Source organism: Diabrotica virgifera, chromosome 7 (genome assembly GCF_917563875.1).
Source record: "Diabrotica virgifera virgifera chromosome 7, PGI_DIABVI_V3a".
Taxonomy (NCBI): Eukaryota; Metazoa; Arthropoda; class Insecta; order Coleoptera; family Chrysomelidae; genus Diabrotica; species Diabrotica virgifera.
Window position 1 is genome coordinate 223,512,039 of NC_065449.1, and position 21,630 is coordinate 223,533,668.

The 21,630-nt window shown below is 30.2% G+C and overlaps 1 protein-coding gene across 1 annotated transcript in view; it reads right to left on the reverse strand.

Annotated features, from left to right (window-relative positions):
- The window catches only part of LOC114334775 (angiopoietin-related protein 7), a 37,142-nt gene extending 15,945 nt beyond the window's left edge, over window positions 1-21,197 (reverse strand). The window contains exons 1-3 of the mRNA XM_050657182.1: window positions 20,932-21,197; window positions 18,082-18,211; window positions 1,171-1,614 (exon numbers count right to left, since the gene is read on the reverse strand). Of these exons, the coding sequence (XP_050513139.1) occupies window positions 1,171-1,614; window positions 18,082-18,211; window positions 20,932-20,994 (637 nt within the window). The 5' untranslated portion in view covers window positions 20,995-21,197. The remainder of the gene's footprint in view (window positions 1-1,170; window positions 1,615-18,081; window positions 18,212-20,931) is intronic.
- Between the last annotated feature and the right edge of the window lie 433 nt (window positions 21,198-21,630).

Consider the following 21,630-nt stretch of genomic DNA (forward strand, 5'->3'; position numbering starts at 1 on the left):
TTTTTGTAAAGGCTCCGTTGAGGGTGCAAATATATAAAGAAAGACTTCCCGGTGTCCCTTTGCCACCTAAACCAGTAATTACAAGGTGGGGAACCTGGCTCGAAGCAGTTTTTATCACTTTGAACACTGCAATGAAATAGAATTAGTTATGTCAGAATTTGATGATGATATTTCCGAAGCCATTCAGAAACAAAAAAAATATTAAAAAATCCAAAATTGAAACAGGAACTCGCTTATATCAATGACAATTATAAATTAATAGTTACCACAATTACCTTATTAGAAAAACAAGAGATAAATTTATGTGAGTCAGTAAAATTAATAGATAATTTAAAGACGAAAATTAAATCGGCACCTGGAAGTAACGGTCAATTAATTTAAAAAAAAATGAAATATGTTTTCGACCAGAATGAAGGTTTTTCGTTTTTATCTAATGTTGCTAAAGTTTTGAATGGCATATTTTCCGAGGAAGATGCCAGCTTTATTATCCGCTCTGAAATATGCTCCAATTACATCTGCCGATGTCGAACGTTCGTTTTCAATGTACAAATTAATTTTAGGTGATCGAAGACATAGTTTTAAGACCGAAAATATTGAAAAACATTTAGTTGTTTCTATTAATGATGAAATTTTAAGTGGTTATAAATAATAAGTTATATTCCTTTATTGCCTATATTTTGCCTAATGTTGATATTCCTGCCTTTTTTAATAAAAATCTTTATAGGCGCCTTTTTCTTCAATTTTTGTTGCCTATAAATCCGAACTTTATCTATTACTATAATAACTAATATGTAGATATGACGAAAAAATATAACAATCGTTTAGGTTAAAGATCTAATTTACCAACATAATATCTAATATCGCTCAGTTCCATAGAAATTCAGTGATATTTTTGGTAGAAGAAATAAAAGGACATTTTTTATGCCAGAATATACCAAGAAGTGGCAAAAATGCTAAAATAGGAAGAGAGGGATTACCTATATCAGCGAGCAGTAGGTCCACATATATGTTGCATGAAATAAGTAACGGAATGAATGAAAAATAACGAAAAAATTACCAGTAAATGAAAATTCTATCGCAGAATAGTTTGTTATAGATAACCAAAAAACGATATTTTATGGTAAAGTAGTAAACATATATGTTAAACTATAAATATGGTTATTTTCTCACCGCTTTTCAAAATTTCTTTGCAACTACGTGGATAAGCATCTTCAGCTTCGGAAAATGGTTGTTCTGGATTTAAGCCACAAAAAGGTATTTGACTTTTACCAACCAGATATTTGCACTTATCGAACACATTTTTTTGTACAATATTTAATTTATCGAATGTATGTTTTGTGTTTTCATATTCCTCTGAAATATTTAATTTATCGAACACAGGTTTTAAAGTGTTTTCGTATTCCTGTAAACTGTTTAATAACGTATTTTTGAAAGTGTTTTCGTATTCCTTTAAACTGCTTACTAACGTATTTTTTAAAGTGTTTTCATATTCCTTTAAACTATTTAATTTATCGGACACATTTTTTAAAGTGTTTTCATATTCCTGTAAACTATTTAATTTATCGACTACAGCTGAAGACATCATACGAAACTTTTCGTTGTCTTCTTTTGTACCTAAAAAGTAAGATAAAATTAAATTACTATAACACTAAAAATATAATGTCTGCTGAACAACTTTTTACGATTGATTAATAAATATACGAGTATTTATCAATCAATGGTTTTACGTAATATTTGGCAAAGATACAGTTTTAGTCCAGAGAAATAAGATTTTTCTCGTGACACAACGCCCTCCAGGCCGAAACCAAATTTTTTGAGTAGTATGGACATCTATATTAATAACCTTTATGTTTCCTGCAGCCGATTTTGATGATATACATAGTTATAAACAAATAAAGATCAAAAAACGCTAAATTTTCGCTTTTTTCGTCTATAACCAGAATTTACCGTCTATTACCAGAAAGTTAAGCATTTTAAATAAATTTGAGAGTAAGAAACTCATAAGTCGTCTAAAAAATTTCAATATGCGTTCGCTGAATATGTCTATCGTTATTGGTTGCTTAGAGAATTGCAAAATAAATCATAAATTTTGAGGTTTTATAAATATTCATCACTTATGTTAAAATTAACTTACAACGTTCTTATTACACAAATTGCTGAGACTTCTGGTGCTTAAATTATATTTTAAATTTCAAAGCAATTGGTCAAACAGTTTAAAACTTATTTAATTTGTTTATCCCAAATTCATTTTTTTTTGCAACACTCTAAGTCAGAAAATTATGAGGTTGCAGTAAGACTTCTGACAGTTTATGGAAGAAGAACATTTATACTATTGCCTTAATTAAAAAAAATGACAAAAAGTAATTTTAAACAGTGTAAAATTATTTTGCAAAAACACGTCGATTTTTTGCTTACTTAAAAACAATTATAATAACTTTTAACCGTTCCCCGTAGAAAAATAATTTTTTCATATTTGGAAAGACTGAATTTTTATACACATTTAGAAAGAAATCAATTGTCCTAGGACAATTAGGGACGAAGTTAGCCCCCCCTTTTTTAATTCACATGTTTTTGCAAAATAATTTTACAGTATTTAGAATTATTTTTTGTTATTTTTTTAATTAAATTAATAGTATAAATCTTCTTCTTTTATAAACTATCCAAAGTATTAGTGTAACTTCTTCATTTTCTGACTTATAGCGTTGCAAAAAAAATAATTTGGGATAAACAAATTAAATACCTTTTAAACTATTTGACCAATTGCTTTGAAATTTAGGGTATGATTTAAGCACCAAAATTCTCAGCATTTTGCGTAATAAGAACGTTCTAAGTTAATTTTTACATAAGTTATGAATATTTATAAAAACTCAAAATGTATTATTTATTTTGCAATTTTCTAAGCAACCAATAAGGATAGACATATTCAGTGAACGCCATATTAAAGTTTTTTATACGATTTATGAGTTTCTCACTCCTAAATTTGTTTAAAATACTTAACTTTTTGGTTATAGACGAAAAAAGCGAAAATTTACCGTTTTTTGACCTTCATTTGTTTATAACTATGTATATCATCAAATCGGCTGCAGGAAACATATAGGTTATTAATATAGATATCCATACTACTCAAAAAATTTGGTTTCGGCCTGGAGGGGGTTGTGTCACCAACAGGATATTTTTTTTCTTTATTTCTCTGAACTATTTATCCCAAACCCTTCTTTCAGTACTTAGTCGAATTCGCCCTTACATAGTTTGTCGAATTCGCCTTTAACACGTTCAGTACTGATGACGCACCGGTGCGTCCAACTATTTCTTGTACAGGGGCCGATGACGCACCGGTGCCTCACATACCATAATATAATGTTTATTTATGTGCTAGCACTTGTAGTGTGTGTATCGTAGAAGTGGTAATGTGTGTACTTATTGTGTCTTGTTTTTAACTCTGATAATTTAATAACACACATATTAACAATAATGGAGATCCAAAAATTTTAAAAATATGTATCAGCTCGGCCTGAATGTTACTAATATATGAGTAGCAGTGAACGTGTTAAGATGCTATAGTAGCGGTCAACAGGTAGCAACAAACGCGGTTCAAGATTGCGGCTGTAATTTTTGAATATTTTGTCGAGATATTTGGTACACATATTCGTAATTCCGGGTGTCCACTTATATTTTCTCCCATTTTAACTGCCTATACCTTCTAAACGGTTTAAGATAGAAATATGCGGTTTTCGCAGAAATGTTTTATTTTAGTAAAAGTTTTGTCTGAATGTATTGAGTTTTTAATATCGCTTTCAAATACGTAATAAAAAATGGCGGATTTTTGAAAAAAACTTTGTTGACTTTTTTTTAATGGAACACCCAGTATATTTTTTTGTAAATTGAAAGAAAGGTCATTTGCCTATCCAGTTTCAAAATCGGTTGTCAAATCACTGAGTAATTAACTTTTAAAATGAGGGGTGCAACGTGGATACCACATACCTAAATAACATAAAAAATGATATTACTCGTATGTTATGTGATTTCCACATTGCATCTCTCATTTTAAAAATTAATTGCTCAGTCATTTGGCAACCGATTTTAAAAAAATTTATATCACTGGATAGGTAAATGACGGTTTTTTCAAGACAAAAAAAAATATACTGGGTGTTTTAATAAAAAAAGTCAACAACGCTTTTTTTTCAAAAATCCGCCATTTTTATTTAAAAGCGATATAAAAATGGTCGTTTACCTAAAAACTTGAAAAAACAGTCATTTATCTATCCCTCGATATAAAATTTTTTAAAATCGGTTGTCAAATGACTGAGCAATTAATTTTTAAAATGAGAGATGCACTGTGGAAAGCACATACTCGTTACTTGCTTAGTTATGTTATTGAGGTATGTGATATCCACGTTGCAACTCTCATTTTAAAAAATAATTACTCAGTGACTTGACAACCGATTTTGAAAAACTTTATATCGCTAGATAGGTGAATGACCTTTCTTTCAATTTACAAAAGAATATACTGGGTGTTCCATTAAAAAAATGTCATCAAAGTTCTCTTCAAAAATCCGCTATTTTTTATTTCGTATTTGAAAGCGATATAAAAAATTCCATCCATTCAGACAAAACTTTTGTTAAAATAAAACATTTCAGTGAAAACCGCATATTTCTATCTTGAGCCGTTTAGAAGTTATAGGTAGTTAAAATGGGCGAAAATATAAGTGGACACCCGGTATAATAAAGAACGGCGGTACAGAGCCCAATTTGACAAATAGATTTAGTATGTGGAAATTACTCTGTAATTAAATACAATATTTAAAAAACGAGCCTGTACCGCCATTAAAACGAACAAAAAAATACACTTTATTCAAATAAACTTTTTTATGCCATGCCTAGATTTTGTGTAATTTTGGACCTACTAAAATTTTTTATTTCTAACAAGAAAACGAAGATATTATAACTAATAACTAATTAGGTAACATAGAGAAATTGTCACTGTCATTTTGACAAACCTGCGTCAGATTTCCTCTTATCTGTTCTCTTATTTTTATCGATATCTGTTCAGTGCTGTTAGTTTACATTCATTTTAAGAATTCGTTATTGTTGTTTTATAGGAAAGTAGTGTTTATTTATAGTTAATTAATTATATTTTTGTGTAATAGAACTAATTTGTTGGCCTATTTGAAAAAATAGATTATTGTTAATTATGAGTTTTAGTTATAATATGTATGTATAAGTATATTTTACGTAAAAATATTTCGAACTTTATTGCGAGTATATAAAGTTAAAGTGCCATTGGCGCTCTATGAACTAAATAAAATAAGACGGCTCCTGTTTCGCTTCACAACGAAATGAATATTTATTATTATTATTTCGTGCAAATGACTATGTTAACCCAGTTTGGTTTATTTTTATAAATATTTATTTACTAATAACAAAATTGTTTTCTATTACTTACATTTAGCGCGCCTATGAGTTAATGTCACATTGAAGTTATGTCAAACAATTCCGAAGCACTGTTGCCAAAGTTTCGCAGACCTTCCAAAGAAAGGTATGATACTATCTCCCGAAGTTATTAAGCTCGAAGTGACAGAAAAAAAAAGTACGTCTATGTCCAATTCTAGGTTATTATTTTTCAACGTAAATGTATAAATGTTTTATGTCATTGGTACATTCGGACAATATATACAGGGTGAGTCATGAGGAACTGTACATACTCCTACCTCGTAGAGAGGCTCCTATGGGGAATAACAAATGACCATTAAAAAGTGTCTGTTCCCCTTGCTTAATAATATACAGGGCGAGTTTCGCATTTTGACAGAAATTTATATTCGTCATAATTTTTGAACGGTCGGATCGATGTGTCTCTTATTTTGGCCAATCGTTACACTATTACCACCTAATCAACTGATTTATTTAAACTAGAAAAAAATCAGGTCCGGCTTTAAAGAATTAGTGCGTTTGGCTCTTAGAAAAAATTTCACACTGTATACGCTTATGTTTAAAAACTCTAATATAAATTTTACAAATTAGACAAATAGGCAATTAAAATGGCATATTTATTTTTTTCCCACACGATTACTTAATTTTTTATAAAAAAATCAAATTTGACTATGAATTAAAAGTTTGGTAAAGTAAACCATAGATTTAAAAAAATTAAGTTTTATTACAAAAAATAATTTGTTTTAACAAATATTTGATTTATGTTCCACCCAATCAACTGATTTATTCAAACTAGAAAAAAATCAGGTCCGGCTTTAAAAAATTAGTTCGTTAGGGTCTTAGAAAAAATTTCACCCTGTATACGCTTTTTGAAAACTCTAATATGAATTTCACAAATTAGACAAATAGGCAATTAAAATGGCATACTTATTTTTTCCCCACATAATTACTTAATTTTTTATAAGAAAATCAAATTTGACTATGAATAATAATTAAAAGTTTGGTGTAGTGAACCATAGATTTAAAAAAATTTTACTTTTATTACAAAAATTAATTTTTTTTGAACAAAAATTTAATTTATGTTACCACCCAATCAACTGATTTATTCAAACTAGAAAAAAATCAGGCCCGGATTTAAAAAATTATTTCGTTTGGTCTTAGAGAAAATTTCACCCTGTATACGCTTTTTGAAAACTCTAATATGAATTTTACAAATTACACAAATAGGCAAATTAAATGACATATTTATTTTTTCCCCACACGATTACTTAATTTTTTATTAAAAAATCGATTTTGTCAAAATCGGAATTTTAACCTAAAAATTAAATAAAAAAGATGAAATCACGGTTTAACTCGCTACAACGTTCCATTTAATTTATTTTCTGAAATTTTACAGCACATATCTCTTACCATTGTGAAGACTATGACAATTGTTGTAGACTTTCAGTCTTTTTCTCGTAAAAGTTATGAATTTTTAAAAATAAAACGTGCAGCTTCGTGAATTGCAAAGTTAAATCGCAAAAATCAAGTGAAAAAATTTAGTCCTGTCGCCAGGGGGGGTACAACGGCCTCGTTAATTCAGATGGACTTACCCAAGTTTTTTTTATGTATTTTGACCCGTAGAACACGAATTTTTTGGGTAACAGTTGATCCGGATGTCGATAAGATTGTTATAGACCAAGAACTTGAGGAATCAAATAACAGCGATTTTTGGCAAAACAAAACAATATTTTGTATTTTTTGGGTCATTTTAAGCAAAAAATATTTCTACAAGTTTTTTCGTAGGATGCACAGTTTTCGAGATAAACGCGGTTGAACTTTCAAAAAATCGAAAAACTGCAATTTTTAAACCCGAATAACTTTTGATTAAAAAATAAAATAGCAATTCTGCTTAGCGCCTTTGAAAGTTCAAGTCAAATTATGTCGGTTTTGATTATTTGCATTGCTAAAAATTTATTGTGTTATTGTTAAACAAAGCTACAAACAACTAGTGCGTGAGTGATGTTTCTATGATTTCTCATTTAAAATCGAACGAGTAGGTAGAATAGGTACTAGTGCAATCAAGACTATTTCTACGTTACATGCGTTAAAACGCATGTAAAAGCACGGGAAACCCTACGTGTTTATAGCTTTGTTAAACAATAAAAAAATAAATTTTTACCAATGCAAATAATCAAAACCGATATAATTTGACTTAAACTTTAAACTTTAAACTTTTAAAACTTTTTAAAACTTTTTAATCAAAAGTTATTCGGGTTCAAAAATTGCAATTTTTCGATTTTTTTAAAGTTCAACCGCGTTTATCTCGAAAACTGTGCATCCTACGAAAAAACTTGTAGAAATATTTTTTACTTAAAATGGCCCACAAAATACAAAATATTGTTTTGTTTTGCCAAAAATCGCTGTTATTTGATTCCTCAAGTTCTTGATATATAACAATCTTATCGACATCCGGATCAACTGTTACCCAAAAAATTCGTGTTCTACGGGTCAAAATACATAAAAAAAACTTGAGTAAGTCCATCTGAATTAACGAGGCCGTTGTACCCCCCCTGGCGACAGGACTAATTTAAAATTTATCTATTTGATCACGTCTATGTGAAACTATAGAGTCCAAAGAGAAGTGTTATGGGGAGTTTTAGATCTAGACGCGTTATAGAAAAAAAAAAATGGTGAAACTTTTAATTTTAAGAAAAACGTTGTTTATTTTTGTTTATTTTTATGGTAAAATTGCGAGTTTGACAAAATTGATTTTTTAATAAAAAATTAAGTAATCGTCTGGGGAAAAAATAAATATGCCATTTTAATTGCCTATTTGTCTAATTTGTAAAATTCATATTAGAGTTTTCAAAAATCGTATACAGGGTGAAATTTTTTCTAAGACCCAAACGAACTAATTTTTTAAAGCCGGACCTGATTTTTTTCTAGTCTGAATAAATCAGTTGATTAGGTGGTAATAGTGTAACGATTGACCAAAATAAGAGACACATCGATCTGACCGTTCAAAAATTATGACGAATATAAATTTCTGTCAAAATGCGAAAGTCGCCCTGTATATTATTAAACAATGGCGACAGACACTTTTTAATGGTCATTTGTTATTCCCCATAGGGGCCTTTATACGAGGTAGGAGTATGTATAGTTCCTCATGACTCACCCTGTATAATGAAATTTTATTCTACAATATTTATTTATTTTTTATTTAATAGTTATTTATGATATAGGTGTTAAAAGTACACGTTTAAGGTACGTATGTGAAAGTTTGCAGAATGAGCGAGTGCGAAAAAAGCATACTTCACGAACTGTTTCATAAATTTTTCAAAACTATTTTTTGTGATCCATAGTCAAAAATTAGCAGTTCTAATAAAAGAACAGATTCACACTATATCAAATTTATTCAAGAATTACAACCTAGCCATATCTCTATATAAAGAAGAAAAAACAAAGCATTTTTTAATAAAAAGTCGCATTAGATCACACTTCTTGATTCACGCTTCATTACTTTATGATCAGCAGTTTCTTATAGTCTATATATAATCCATCAACTACTATTAAGTTACATTTGGATATTTTTTTATATGGTGTACAGGCGCCAAATAGAGGCAGTAGCCAAATAGTAGCCTTTCAATTCTGATGGGCAAACTCAACGGTTTCTTATGGAAAAAAACAAACAAAATGGCGTTTACCGATCTTAAATTCAATAATAATTAGAACACAAGATGTTGTAAAATTAGTGCCTAATGCAAATTGCAAATTCCAAAAGTATTTTCGAAGCTTTTTCGATCGTAACTCAGCTTCTACTAGTCTAAGAGCTAGAGGCGAGAAATCATCGTCATAAGTAATATGGAGTTTGGCATGTGAAATGTATCTATTGTATGTTGATAATTATGACCCCTTTCAGGCTGACACCTCAGTGGATACAGGGAGTAGCAATAAGGGATGAAAGGGGAAAGTTAACGCAGTCAATAAAGGTTTTCACCTCCTATTTTGTTAAACCTCCATCGATTTACATGAAAATTGGTGAGTAGTTAGAGCATACCTCAAGAAATAAAACTGATATGGTGCGAATGTGCGCTTTTACCCTGGGGGTGGATGCCACCCCTTCTCGGGGGTGAACACTATTTTATTAAAAATAACCCCATTAATCGATAGAGGGACAAATTTTAAGCAAAATTTATTACCCCTAATTATTAAAATAAATCAATACTTTTTGAGTTATTAAAGATCAAAGATTTGAATTTTTCGTGAAATAAATGCATGATGTAAAGCGGTTTTTCGTAAATAATTCAAAAACTGTAAGTTTTATCAAAATAGTTATGATTACCAAAATTGAAGATAATAAAAAATAAAAGAGATTTCTTATTCGAAAAACCTTTGAGAATTAATAAAAAGTGAGTTATAGGTGATGGAATGTACATATATTTTTTTTCGGCTAGTACCCACATCTATATATTCAAGCTCAAATAACGGGAAAACGGTGCATTTTATAAAATATATTTACTGATCACTTGTCAAAGTACTTAGAAATATGTATCAAATGAGCTCCCGGAAAAGTTGATACCATTAAACATTATGCTACAAACATTTTTCAAAATTTAGGCTCCAAAAGTTTGGAGCTTAATTATTATATTATTTATATAAGTTTTTAAAATTATTTTGAGACATTTATATAAAATATAGCAAAAATGTGTTTGAATATTATGTCAAATGTGCCCATTATTGGACACCCTCAGTTTCTGTACATATTCAGTTTATACAGGGGCGGTTCTAGACCAAAAAAAGTTGGGGGCAAGGGAACACAACCGGTGAATAAACAAGATAACGTGCCTTTTTAACGAAAATTATAGTACAAAAGTACTGTAAAAACTGTAGGGGGGGGGCAGCTGCCCCCTGCCCCTGGCTAGAACGCCACTAAGTTTATATCGATAGAAAAAATTCAATTAAATATCGAAATAATATAAAAATAATATTTTAGTAACATACATATTATTTCAAAAATATATTACTTCATATAAACTGTAAAAGAATTGAAATATCAAATAAATAAATATTACTTATTAATTTTAATGTAAGTAATGTTAAATGGCAGGTTACAAATTTTTGGTGCTGTCTACCCAATGATTTATGTATTATGTATATTATATTGTATAATATACAGTGTGTCTACTTAAGTTGGACACATATATTACGGGACACTTTTTTATTTTTAATTTTACGAAATAAAGTTATAATTCATAAAAAGTTCTGCATCGTCTAAAACCTACGATTCAATCATCAGATAGCAAATTTTATCTATATTATAGGAGGTATTTTAAAAAATATGAATTTCGCTCAAGATTAAAGTACCTTTTTTTTCACACTGTTGTAAATTATTGTTACTACGAAAAATTGTTTGGAATTAAAAACTGTGTTCTAATATATGCAATAGTTGTTATTATTATAATTAAATAATTAATAATTATTATAATAATGTAACTATTATCTACATTCTTCTAATAAAAAGAAAATATTTAATTTTTTTCTCAAATTAGAGATACCTACCAATCATCATTTTCATTTATAACTCTTTTAATATTAATTTTACGAACAAAAATTGTTCTTCATAAAAATATCTGCACGGTCTAAAATCCAAGATGCAATCATAAACATAAGATTATATAAAATTGTATCGATTTTAGTCGATGTGTAAAAAATGTGAATTTCGCTCAAGAAATTCGCTCAGTAAAGTGCCTTTATAGCTCACAATATTTAAATAGTAGGATATAATTGCACATTAAACATAATTTTTAATTCTAAACAACTTTTCATATAGCAATTTTCCATATTAGGAATTTAAATACATAAAAAAACAAAGTTTTCGTTATAATAATGCTCGCATTTTTAACTTGTTATATTTAAATTGTAATAAAACGAACTTGATAATAAATTATAATAATAACTTCATTCCCGAAATTCCTTTAAAAATTATTCTGTTAACAAATTTCAAAATAAATATATAAATAGCGTAAGTTTTAATTTTCACTTAAGTAAATATATTTTATAAAATGCACCGTTTGCCCGTTATTTGAGGTGGAATACTTAGATTTGGGTACTAGCCGAAAAAAATATACATTCCATCACCTATAACTCACTTTTTATTAATTCTCAAAGGTTTTTCGAATAATAAATCTCGTTTATTTTTTATTATCTTCAATTTTGGTAATCATAACTATTTTGATAAAACTTACAGTTTTTGAATTATTCACGAAAAACCGCTTTACATCATGCATTTATATCACGAAAAATTCAAATCTTTGATCTTTAATAACTCAGAAAGTATTGATTTATTTTAATAATTAGAAGTAACAAATTTTGCTTAAAATTTGCCCCTCTATCGATTAATGGGGTTATTTTTAATAAAATAGTGTTCACCCCCGAGAAGGGGTGGCATCCACCCCCAGGGTAAAAGCGCACGTTGGTACCATATCAGTTTTGTTTCTTGGGTTATGCTCTAACTACTCACCAATTTTCATGCAAATCGATGGAGGTTTAACAAAATAGAAGGTGAAAACATTTAATGACTGCACCAACTTTCCCCTTTCATCCCTTATTGCTACTTCCTGTATCCACTGAGGTGTCAGCCTGAAAGGGGTCATAGTTATCAATATACAATAGACACATTTCACATGCCAAACTCCATATTACTTATGACGATGATTTCTCGCCTCTAGCTCTCCGTCTATAACAGTATCTGTTTATCTACATACGCCTCTCTATACCGATAGCGTTAATTATTATACTTCTTATTCACCTGGATTAATAAACATAACTACCACTACTCTTGTACAAAAAAGCAAACATTGTAAAAATTGGTGTCTGTAAAAAATTCTTTGCAAATTTTCTCTAAATACCGGCACCCAACATATTTTTTATTTATTGCTAAAATATGTATACAGAGTGAGTTTTATGTATGGAAATACTCAATTTTCTCGAAAATGGCTTGCACACAGGGCCGCGTTTAGGTCAATTGCCGCCCTAGGCAATTCTCTAGTAGCCGCCCTCCAAAAATGTATCATTTTTGCGAAAAAAAAAATGCAAGCAAAATTTTTTATTTAGGGAGCGTTCAAGTATTACGTAACGCGATTTTTGAAATTGTTGATCCCCACTCCCCCCTTCGTAAAGCAATTTTTGAAGATTTTTGATCCCCCCCAACCTGCGTTACGTAATACTTGAACGGTCCCTTAAATAAGAAATGTATTGTTTGGAAATGTATTAAAAATATTCTTTATTTTACATCAAGCGTAATGTTACATATTACTATTATAAAAAGACGCCACGCATTTATTTTGACAATATTACTATATGACATGACAGTTCTTACAAAGGTCAGAAACTTGTCACTCACTGCTGCCAACACAACATTTCAAAGGTTTGTTCCCACAGTTCAGTGTACTCTAAAGGCCGCGTCTCACCATCAAATAATTTGATCAAACAGTTTGAGCAAACTCCGGAAGTACGTCAAAGTGACGTCACAATTGCAGTTTTTTTGAAATTCTAAAAATCTGTGCTCTCACTATCAGTCTAGTTTGATCAAATTTTTTGTATTGAGTTGTCTAACTTGTTTGTACTTTATTTAAAATTAAAATTTTTCATTATTATCCACAATGAACACTCAGGATGTGACGTCACTAACTGTCACTTTCAGTTTGGTCAAACCAGTTTGATCAAATTATTTGATGGTGGGACGCGCCTTAACACCCTTCCTCAAACCTGTAAAATGCTTGGTGGTGAAATAAAAATATCGTTTGCTAAAAAGAAGTGTTTCAGAAATTCAATTCGGACTTTGCGGTTTGTTTTAGTTAAACGATAAAGTACCTTCGGTCTAATTACTAGACTGCGTACTCTCAATAGTTTTGGTATTAATTACTGGACTACACATGTTTAAACCTTTTGTTTTGTTGAAAACTCGGAAGTGATTTAGTGCCAATTTGTTTCAAGGTTATATTTAATAGAGTGTCTGCAGAAACTAAAGTCTTGGATGTATTTTATTCAAATTTGGACATACCAGCAACTTGGCAAGTATTTTCCAATTTTACTGCATGCAAAACCATTCGTATAATTTTCACTCTACGCAAAATAGAGACTTATAGAGACCTTCATGAACATTTGATGTCGACAAATAATTTCGAGTAATCGAAATATTCCTCCCCACTTATTTTAACACGCCCTGTATATACATAATCATTTTATTTTGATACAGTAAAATCCAATATTATCACCGAACATAAAATACAGGAAATTAAATATTTTTACTTTTCAAGCACTCGGAATTAAATATTAACGCCCCACTGTTTGAGGTCCACTGATCATATCTTAATTACATATCGGCCGTCATAGGGTAAAAGGACTTTAGTATAAATATAGGATAGGAATGTGTTGCGATAACCGTAGCCGTTATTTTTTAACTGTTATTTCACTGAAGCTGTTTCACACTGTAACATCATTTTCATAATAAATGAAATATTCAGGGCCGGTTGTTCGAACGCTAATCAAAAATGATCATTATTAAATATTTAATTACTGTCACCAACTGTCAATGTCAACTTTGTTTGGGTTGCTGAAAATATAATTATGGATTACAATTATGAAATTACTTAATCAATTATGTTAATAATTGTTATGTTAATTGATTAAATAATCTCATAATTATAATCAATTATGTTTTCAGCAACCCAATCAAAGTTGACATTGACAGTTGGTGAGAGTAATTAAATATTTGATAGCGATCACTGTTGATTAGCGTTCGAACAACCGGCCCTCAGGTATAGTCCGTTCGCTAAACTCAGACACAACTAGCTAGAAATTTTTGTACCTAACTTTGCCAATTTAGTAAAATTGGCAAAAAATAATTACTAAATAGTTAATAATTACTAAATAGTTAGTAATTTTGACAATTTTGGCAAAATTGGCCAAAAAAAATACGTACCAAAATAACTAGCCAGTTGTGTCTGAGTTTAGCGAACCGACTATAGCTGACTACTTTTTTAGTTATTGTAACCCTATAGGAAGAAAACCTACCCGTGTCCTGTCTAGAGTTCACCTCCGTTTTTTAATTATTAACAATTTAATTTGTATGTAATTTCTACATAGATTACATAAATATGCAATTTTATTATAAATGTAATTATTAATAAAGGGTTTACTTTGTTTAAACATTCCTTGAAAAAATTATTTTTTTCCAAATATCTATTTTCTTAATGATATCATTAATGATCATAGAAAAAGTTAAAGTATATTTTAATAAATAAATTATTTTTATTAAATAATAATTTACTGAACATAATTTATTAAATTTATTCATTAAAATATACCTTAACTTTTTCTATGATTAATAATGATAGTATCATTACCAAAAATGGATTTTTGAGAAAATATTATTTTTTCAAAAATTGTTTAAAATAATTAGACTGTTTATTAATTAATAATTGTCTAGACAAATTGCTTATTTGTAATGTACACAAAAGTACATACAAATTGAAAGAAGAAATATCAAAATCCATTGAGTAGATCCCAAGATATAGAAAATGGTAGTAGCAGTTTCAAGTTGCTTTTTAGTTTTTGAACTCGTGCATTTTTCGGCTCCCGCCAGGTAGCTGAAAACTGTTTTAATTGTTGACCTATAGGATGAAAACCTACATGTTTCCTGCCTAGAGTTCGCGTTCGTTTTTTAATTATTAACAATTTAGTGCAATCAACGCAGAAGCTCCTTCTTCACTTACTTTTTTATGACTAGTCATCATTTGAATTACATTTTTAAAAATTCGAGTAAAATATCATCTTTCCGAATACCTATCTAAGAAGATGTTTTCTACGGACAAAATTTTTAATGTTATTGTAAATGTTTATAAACTAATATTTTTTACTACATTAGATAATTTTTTATCTTTCCTTAATACATTTTGATAGTATCACTTTTCTACTTTCATTTGGCATACGCATCTTCATTATTTTCTGTCATTTGTTATTGCAAAACAAAGGTCTCTGGGATAAACAAATAGAATACCTAACTTTTAAACTAATTAATGGATCGGTCTCAAGTTTTGGGAGTTTGTTATGTACCCCAATACCCAACTTTGAGTAAAGTGAAACACTACAGTTCTAAGTTAGTTTTAGTAAAAGTTATTAATAAATAACGATTTTCAGTTATTTTGTAGTTTACGAAGCAACAAATTAACTTTTTGACTTTCAAAATCGTCATTTTGAAGATTTTTCAATGTTCTAAAAAAATAAATTTTGTAATTTATGTCAACTACATATTTAGCTTTTTAATTGAGTGCAAAAAATGAAAAAAATCGCGTTGATTGCACTAAATTGTTAATAATTAATAAACACGAACTCTATACAGGAAACATGTAGGTTTTCATCCTATAGGTCAAGTCAACAATAACTAAAAAAGTCAGCTACCGTGATATTTCATTGTCCCGAACATGGTCTATTTCTTGCGTATTTCCCTGGCTGGAGTATTATATCAGTGCGACAACACGAATGTAATGTTATGTACTTGTAATAATACAGTTTGAAAATCCCAACTCTAACTCGATTTCCTACTTAATCTTTAGTTTCTGCAAATGTGCAATATTGCTATTGCTGTGTTCAGTCAATCATCGTCTTTGCCGAGCTTTTGGCGGCCCAATAATCACTAAATTTATGACTTCCGTTTTTTGGATGATAGTGTTAAGTTTAAGATAACATAATGCTATGTTTGTTTTATTTTTGATATGAATGCAATTTCTTTTATTTAAAAACGAATGCCCAGCCCACTTCTATTTAATTGATGGATGAATGATGAATATACATATTTATTTGGTATTCGATTTTAATTTTTAAATACAAATATTTTTTGTACAGTATTTTTGCCGCCCCAGGGGCGTCATTTGATAGGGTTAGGGGAGGCAGTTGCCCCCCCTGAAACTGAAAATGTGAAATTTACAAAAAATACTTTCAGTTTTTTTTATCATTACATCATATAATGTATTGTATGACGCCCCTGTGCCGCTCTCTCACAATTTGCCGCCCTAGGCAGCTGCCTATATTGCCTAATGGATAAAGCAGCCCTGCTTGCACAATTTTTATAGGTTTTGGTAGGAAGGGGTTTTCTAATGCGGCCGATATTGTAGTGCTACTTAAATTTTTGTCAGATCTTCCGTTTTTCTGGAAATCTAATGAACTTTCTTATTTCAAATATAACTCTCTGTATATTTTTTGCGTTTGGAAGTCCTTAAGAAATGCTGATTATGTTTTATGTTATATTCCCTATACCTAAATACCATAATTTCGGAGTAATGCCATAATTGCTGCATTTATTAAAAAAAACTTTAATTACACAAATAAAAATAAATTTTTTCGGCCCGGGTAGACATTGTTTTAGGTTGTTTGGATCATTGGAAAACAAGAAGATCTTTTTAATTTTTCTCTAAAATTAGTAGTTTCCAATTTATAAATAATTTACAACTGAAAAATATCGAATAATGACGATTTTCAAGGTTAAAAATCACAAATAAAAAATATTATTTTTGAAACTGCGACATATCCACATTCAAGTTCAAAACATTGTTTTTTAGCGCCCCTTCTCTCATATGCATTTCATTAACAATTAAAGAGCAATGTTTTAGAATACAACGAGTCAAACAGTCTTATGGCAAGCTATTAGAAGAAGTAATTTCAAAAGATGTACTAGTAATTTCAAAAATTGTATGTTTTACTTGTGTTTTTGGACCTCGAAAATCGCATTATTCGATTTTTTTCAGTTTTACATTGTTTATTACTCGAAAACGATTAACTTCAGAGAAAAATTACACAAGAGCTTTTTTGTTCCTAATGATCCAAACAACGTAAAACAATATCTACCCGGGCCGAGAAAATTGATTCTTATAATTTGTTTAAAATTTTTCTATTTAATAAATGTAGCAATAGTTCCGAAATTATGTCATTTAAGTATAGGGAATATCACATAAAAAATAATCAGTATTTTTTAGGGACTTCAAAACACCAAAAATATAGAGGTATTCTATTTGGAATAAAAAAGTTCATTAGATTTCCAGAAAAACCAAAGATCTGACAACAATGTAATTAACACTATAATATCGGCGGCATTAGAGAACACCTCCATACCAAAATCTATAAAAATCTTGCAAGCCATTTTCGAGATAATTGAGTGTTTCCATACATAAAACTCACTCCGTATTTTATTATTAATTTTACGAAAAAGAGTTATTCTCCATAGAAAGCTCTGCGTTGTATAAAACAAGATGATAGCGGTATCGGTTCTTTGTAACGGAGAAAAAATTGAATTTTTTTTCAATAGTAAAATGCAGTTTTTAATTCCAAACCACTTTTTCTAATAAATATATTCGATATTGCGAATTATAAAGGAACTACTCTTGAGCGACATTCATATTTTTTGATACAAACTTATAAAATTTATAAAACTTGGTATGTGATGTTTGCATATTAGATTTTAGACCAATCGGTGCTTTTTATGAAGTATAACTTTTTTTCGTAAAATTAATAATAAAAATGTTTCCCATTGTTTCCAAATTACGCGGGCACACTGTCTACGTACGCGATCAGAAATAATAGATTTAGGTTATAATTAACTTTGAATAATAGATTTACCTAAATCAAAGGCCTCCTTTTCTGGATAAAGAAATGTTCTTAAATCCTCTTTCCATGAGTTGGCCCCACCTTCAGCAGTAAAATCTACACATTTTCTAAATTTAACATTATTAGGATCTGCAGCTGGTACCTGAAAATAAAATATAACGTTAAATTCACGACCATCCCTATTAGACAAGAGATAAACCGAAAACAGATTGAACAATTTTTTTTTTCTATGGATGCTATACAATATGCAACTTCTCTCCCTACTTACATACATTTAAAATGAACAATTCCTCACGCAGTGAGAAAAGTCGGCCATTGCAGTGAGAAATATTTTTTATCACGGGTTCTAATACGGTCTTCCATACTATGATCTCCGTTTCCATGGTAACATGCACAATAAAAACACAGTTAATTAACCCGGTCTATATAGACATTTGAAATAACAAAAATTGCCGGAGAGCCAAATTTTGGTGGAGAGCTAAGGTGTACCATAACAAATAAAGTATTAAAAGTCCCCACCGATCCCTTGTGTGCAACAAAAGTTATTAGGGGTCAAAGGTCAAAATTTTAGATTTTTTGGATTTTTTTCGAAAACGGTAAGTTTTATCAAAAAAGAACCTTAAACCAAAGTTGTAGATCTTAAAATTCTCTACAAAAATATTCCTTACTATTTTTTTCCTAAGAGTTGCCATTCCTGAGATATCGCGATTCTAAGAGTCACATTATACATGATATGCACACACGTTTCCACCCCACCTGTGAGGTAGTGTACTCAGCGCGTTTTTTACCTTGGTTTCCCCTGTAAGCCTACTCCACTAACTGTTTTGATAATTTTAGAATAATTTAAGGAAACAATACCGGTCAAGTTCTAGATATTACCTTAATATTGATATTGATTATTGATATTGCTATTGATTATTACGTTAACTAGTGTTTTTATTTCTTTAGATATTTGAATCAGATTCATATTCTTGAAAGTCTACTTCAACAGTCAAGTCTTCTTCGATTTCATCTTCTTCCTCTTCCTCTTGCTGGATGTTCAAAAATTATTCAAATGTGACTGAGTCATTGGTCTCTTCATTAAAATCACAGGAGTCTTCCTCTGTTGTACTAAACTGGACATTTGAGCAAGACTGACCTTGGCAGTTGGTACACGCTAGAGAACACAGCAATCCGACTTTTTTACATCCACATTTGGCACTACAACCTTTTTTGCAATCGCAAAAAATAGTGTTAATGGGTTTTTCTGGAGCAGGTGGGAGTAAGGTTTTAATAGGTTCCAGAGTATTATCTATTAATTTTAAACCCCAGCCTTCTGGATTCAGTTTATTGCCTAGCCATGTTTGAACTTGATAATATACTCGATAAAAATGTTGAAAAGCAGATGCTGATGTGGGAGGAAGACATGATAGTTGTACTTGTTTCTTGTTTCGCGTATTTTTTACAAAAGTTAAGTACCCGTATTTATCAAGATAACTAATTTTTTTGAGCTCCATAAACCGCAAGAAGAAAGCGAATTCCTTCCGTAATTATTGTTTGTGGTGTGGAATCAAGTTCTGAAAAACTTTACAGCAGTTAGTCAAATCTTTTTTTTTTCGAATAACTTAAGTACTGACGTTTTGCCCCTTCTGTACATTGCTGACGTAGTGTCACAGCCGGTTATCGCATGTAAAAATAAAATATATTTTGGCATTTGGGATAAGCCGATAAACTTTTCGAAGAATATATCTCTGTTCGTTGTTGAGCCCTTCCAGGTTTCAGAAAATAAATAACTTTATCTACTGGAGTCCTTGTAGTAAGCAGTACTAACAAATTAACATCTGCACCAACTACAATTGTTGTGTTTGTTGCCTTAAATTTTTCAATTGCTGTCTCAATTATAAGGACATCTGCGTCATTTTTAGCTTATTTCACTTTAATATTGACAGCTGTTAATTTGTCAGTTAACATGGAAATGAAACGAGATTTATTATTAACGTTGGCGAAAAATTGTTGTTGATTCGCTGGAACTGTTATATTTTCATCAAAGATAATCTCGGAACCCGATAATGTTTTTGTAGTTCGACGACGTTGTTCTACAGCTTTAATATTCTTTTTCGAGTCACTGTAGCCGTCAAATACCACTGTCACTGTAAGCCCGTAATGTCTGCTAAATGGTAGACGCTTGTAATAAGCACTTTATATTCGCTTGAACTGAACCTTTAGCACTAAAAAAACAGATAATATGAACAAGACCTACCGACAATACTGTAGCCATTGTTTACAATAGACAATCTGTTCTTTTTTTAAACAATGGTATAGCCAAATGTTTTTTAAGGCCACGTGTATAGAGGAAATTCAGTTTGGGACTGATTATATTTTGAAGAAATATTTTCAGAATAGTATAATATATTATATAAAAGAGACACAAATAGGCATTTATACTTGCATTAAGCGCCACATTATGCATATACGTAATGTATAAAGTTCTACAAACTACACAAACTACTACAATTCTACAGGGTGTGAATATTGCTACGAAATTAAAAAAACGTAAATATATCTTAAAATACCCTGTATAATATTACAAAACCTCATATTTTTAAAAAGAAAATATTGAGGAGAATCCAAAAATGTAAAAATATACAGGGTGTCCTATTTAAAAAACCAAGTTGTAAGCAACTTCCGGTATAACCGGAAGTTGCAAAGAGATTAAAATATTTTAATTTAATAGATCATCCTTCAAAACCTCTGTATTCCAACTTTCATGATTCTGTTGCCTTTAGTTCTCGAGATATTTCTAATAGGCCAGTTAACTGCCTCACCCTATAATATACATTCTATAAAAAAGTAGAAAATTATTTACATAATGTAAACACTTACCGTTTCGCTCAGAGCAATTTTCAAATTGCCACACAACAATAGCATTATTGCTAAGGACTTCATGGTAATTTGTGAACATATAAACCAAATAATTTGACTATTATAAGTTTGATAGCATAGGAGATAAAAATGTCACAATTTACCTACTATCTGTACACACGCCAAAACAAATTACTGGGTTTTTCGTCTTTCCAAATGCGTGATTTTTATTTATTTTTAAGGGCAAATGAAATTTATTCTATCAAGCGACGCGACGGTACCTATATACCAAAACCGTTACATCGTAGACGTATTGTTTGTAAATTTGCAGGTTAAAAAAAACCTTTAGAATTATGACCTTAGTATAATAATTGCGTATCGGTTTTTAAAAGATAGTATTGTAAACAAATATTAACAATACTTTTATTAAAAGAGGATTATTATCAATGGTGCTACAGCCCTATGAAAGAGCCTCGACCTTCCCAAGTCTATTTCGCCAGTCAGTCCTATCCATTGTCAACCGTTGCCAGTTTGCTGCGCCTATTTTTCTCCCATCCTCATCCACACCATCCTTCCATCTGAGTTTTGGCCTATCCCTATTTCTACTTCCCACAGGTTGAAAGGATTCTTCTAGGAGTGTTGTTCTGCTGTGATCTTGCTAAATGTCCTGCCCATCTTAGTCTTCCTATTCTTATAAGAGATACTACGTCTTTACCACCA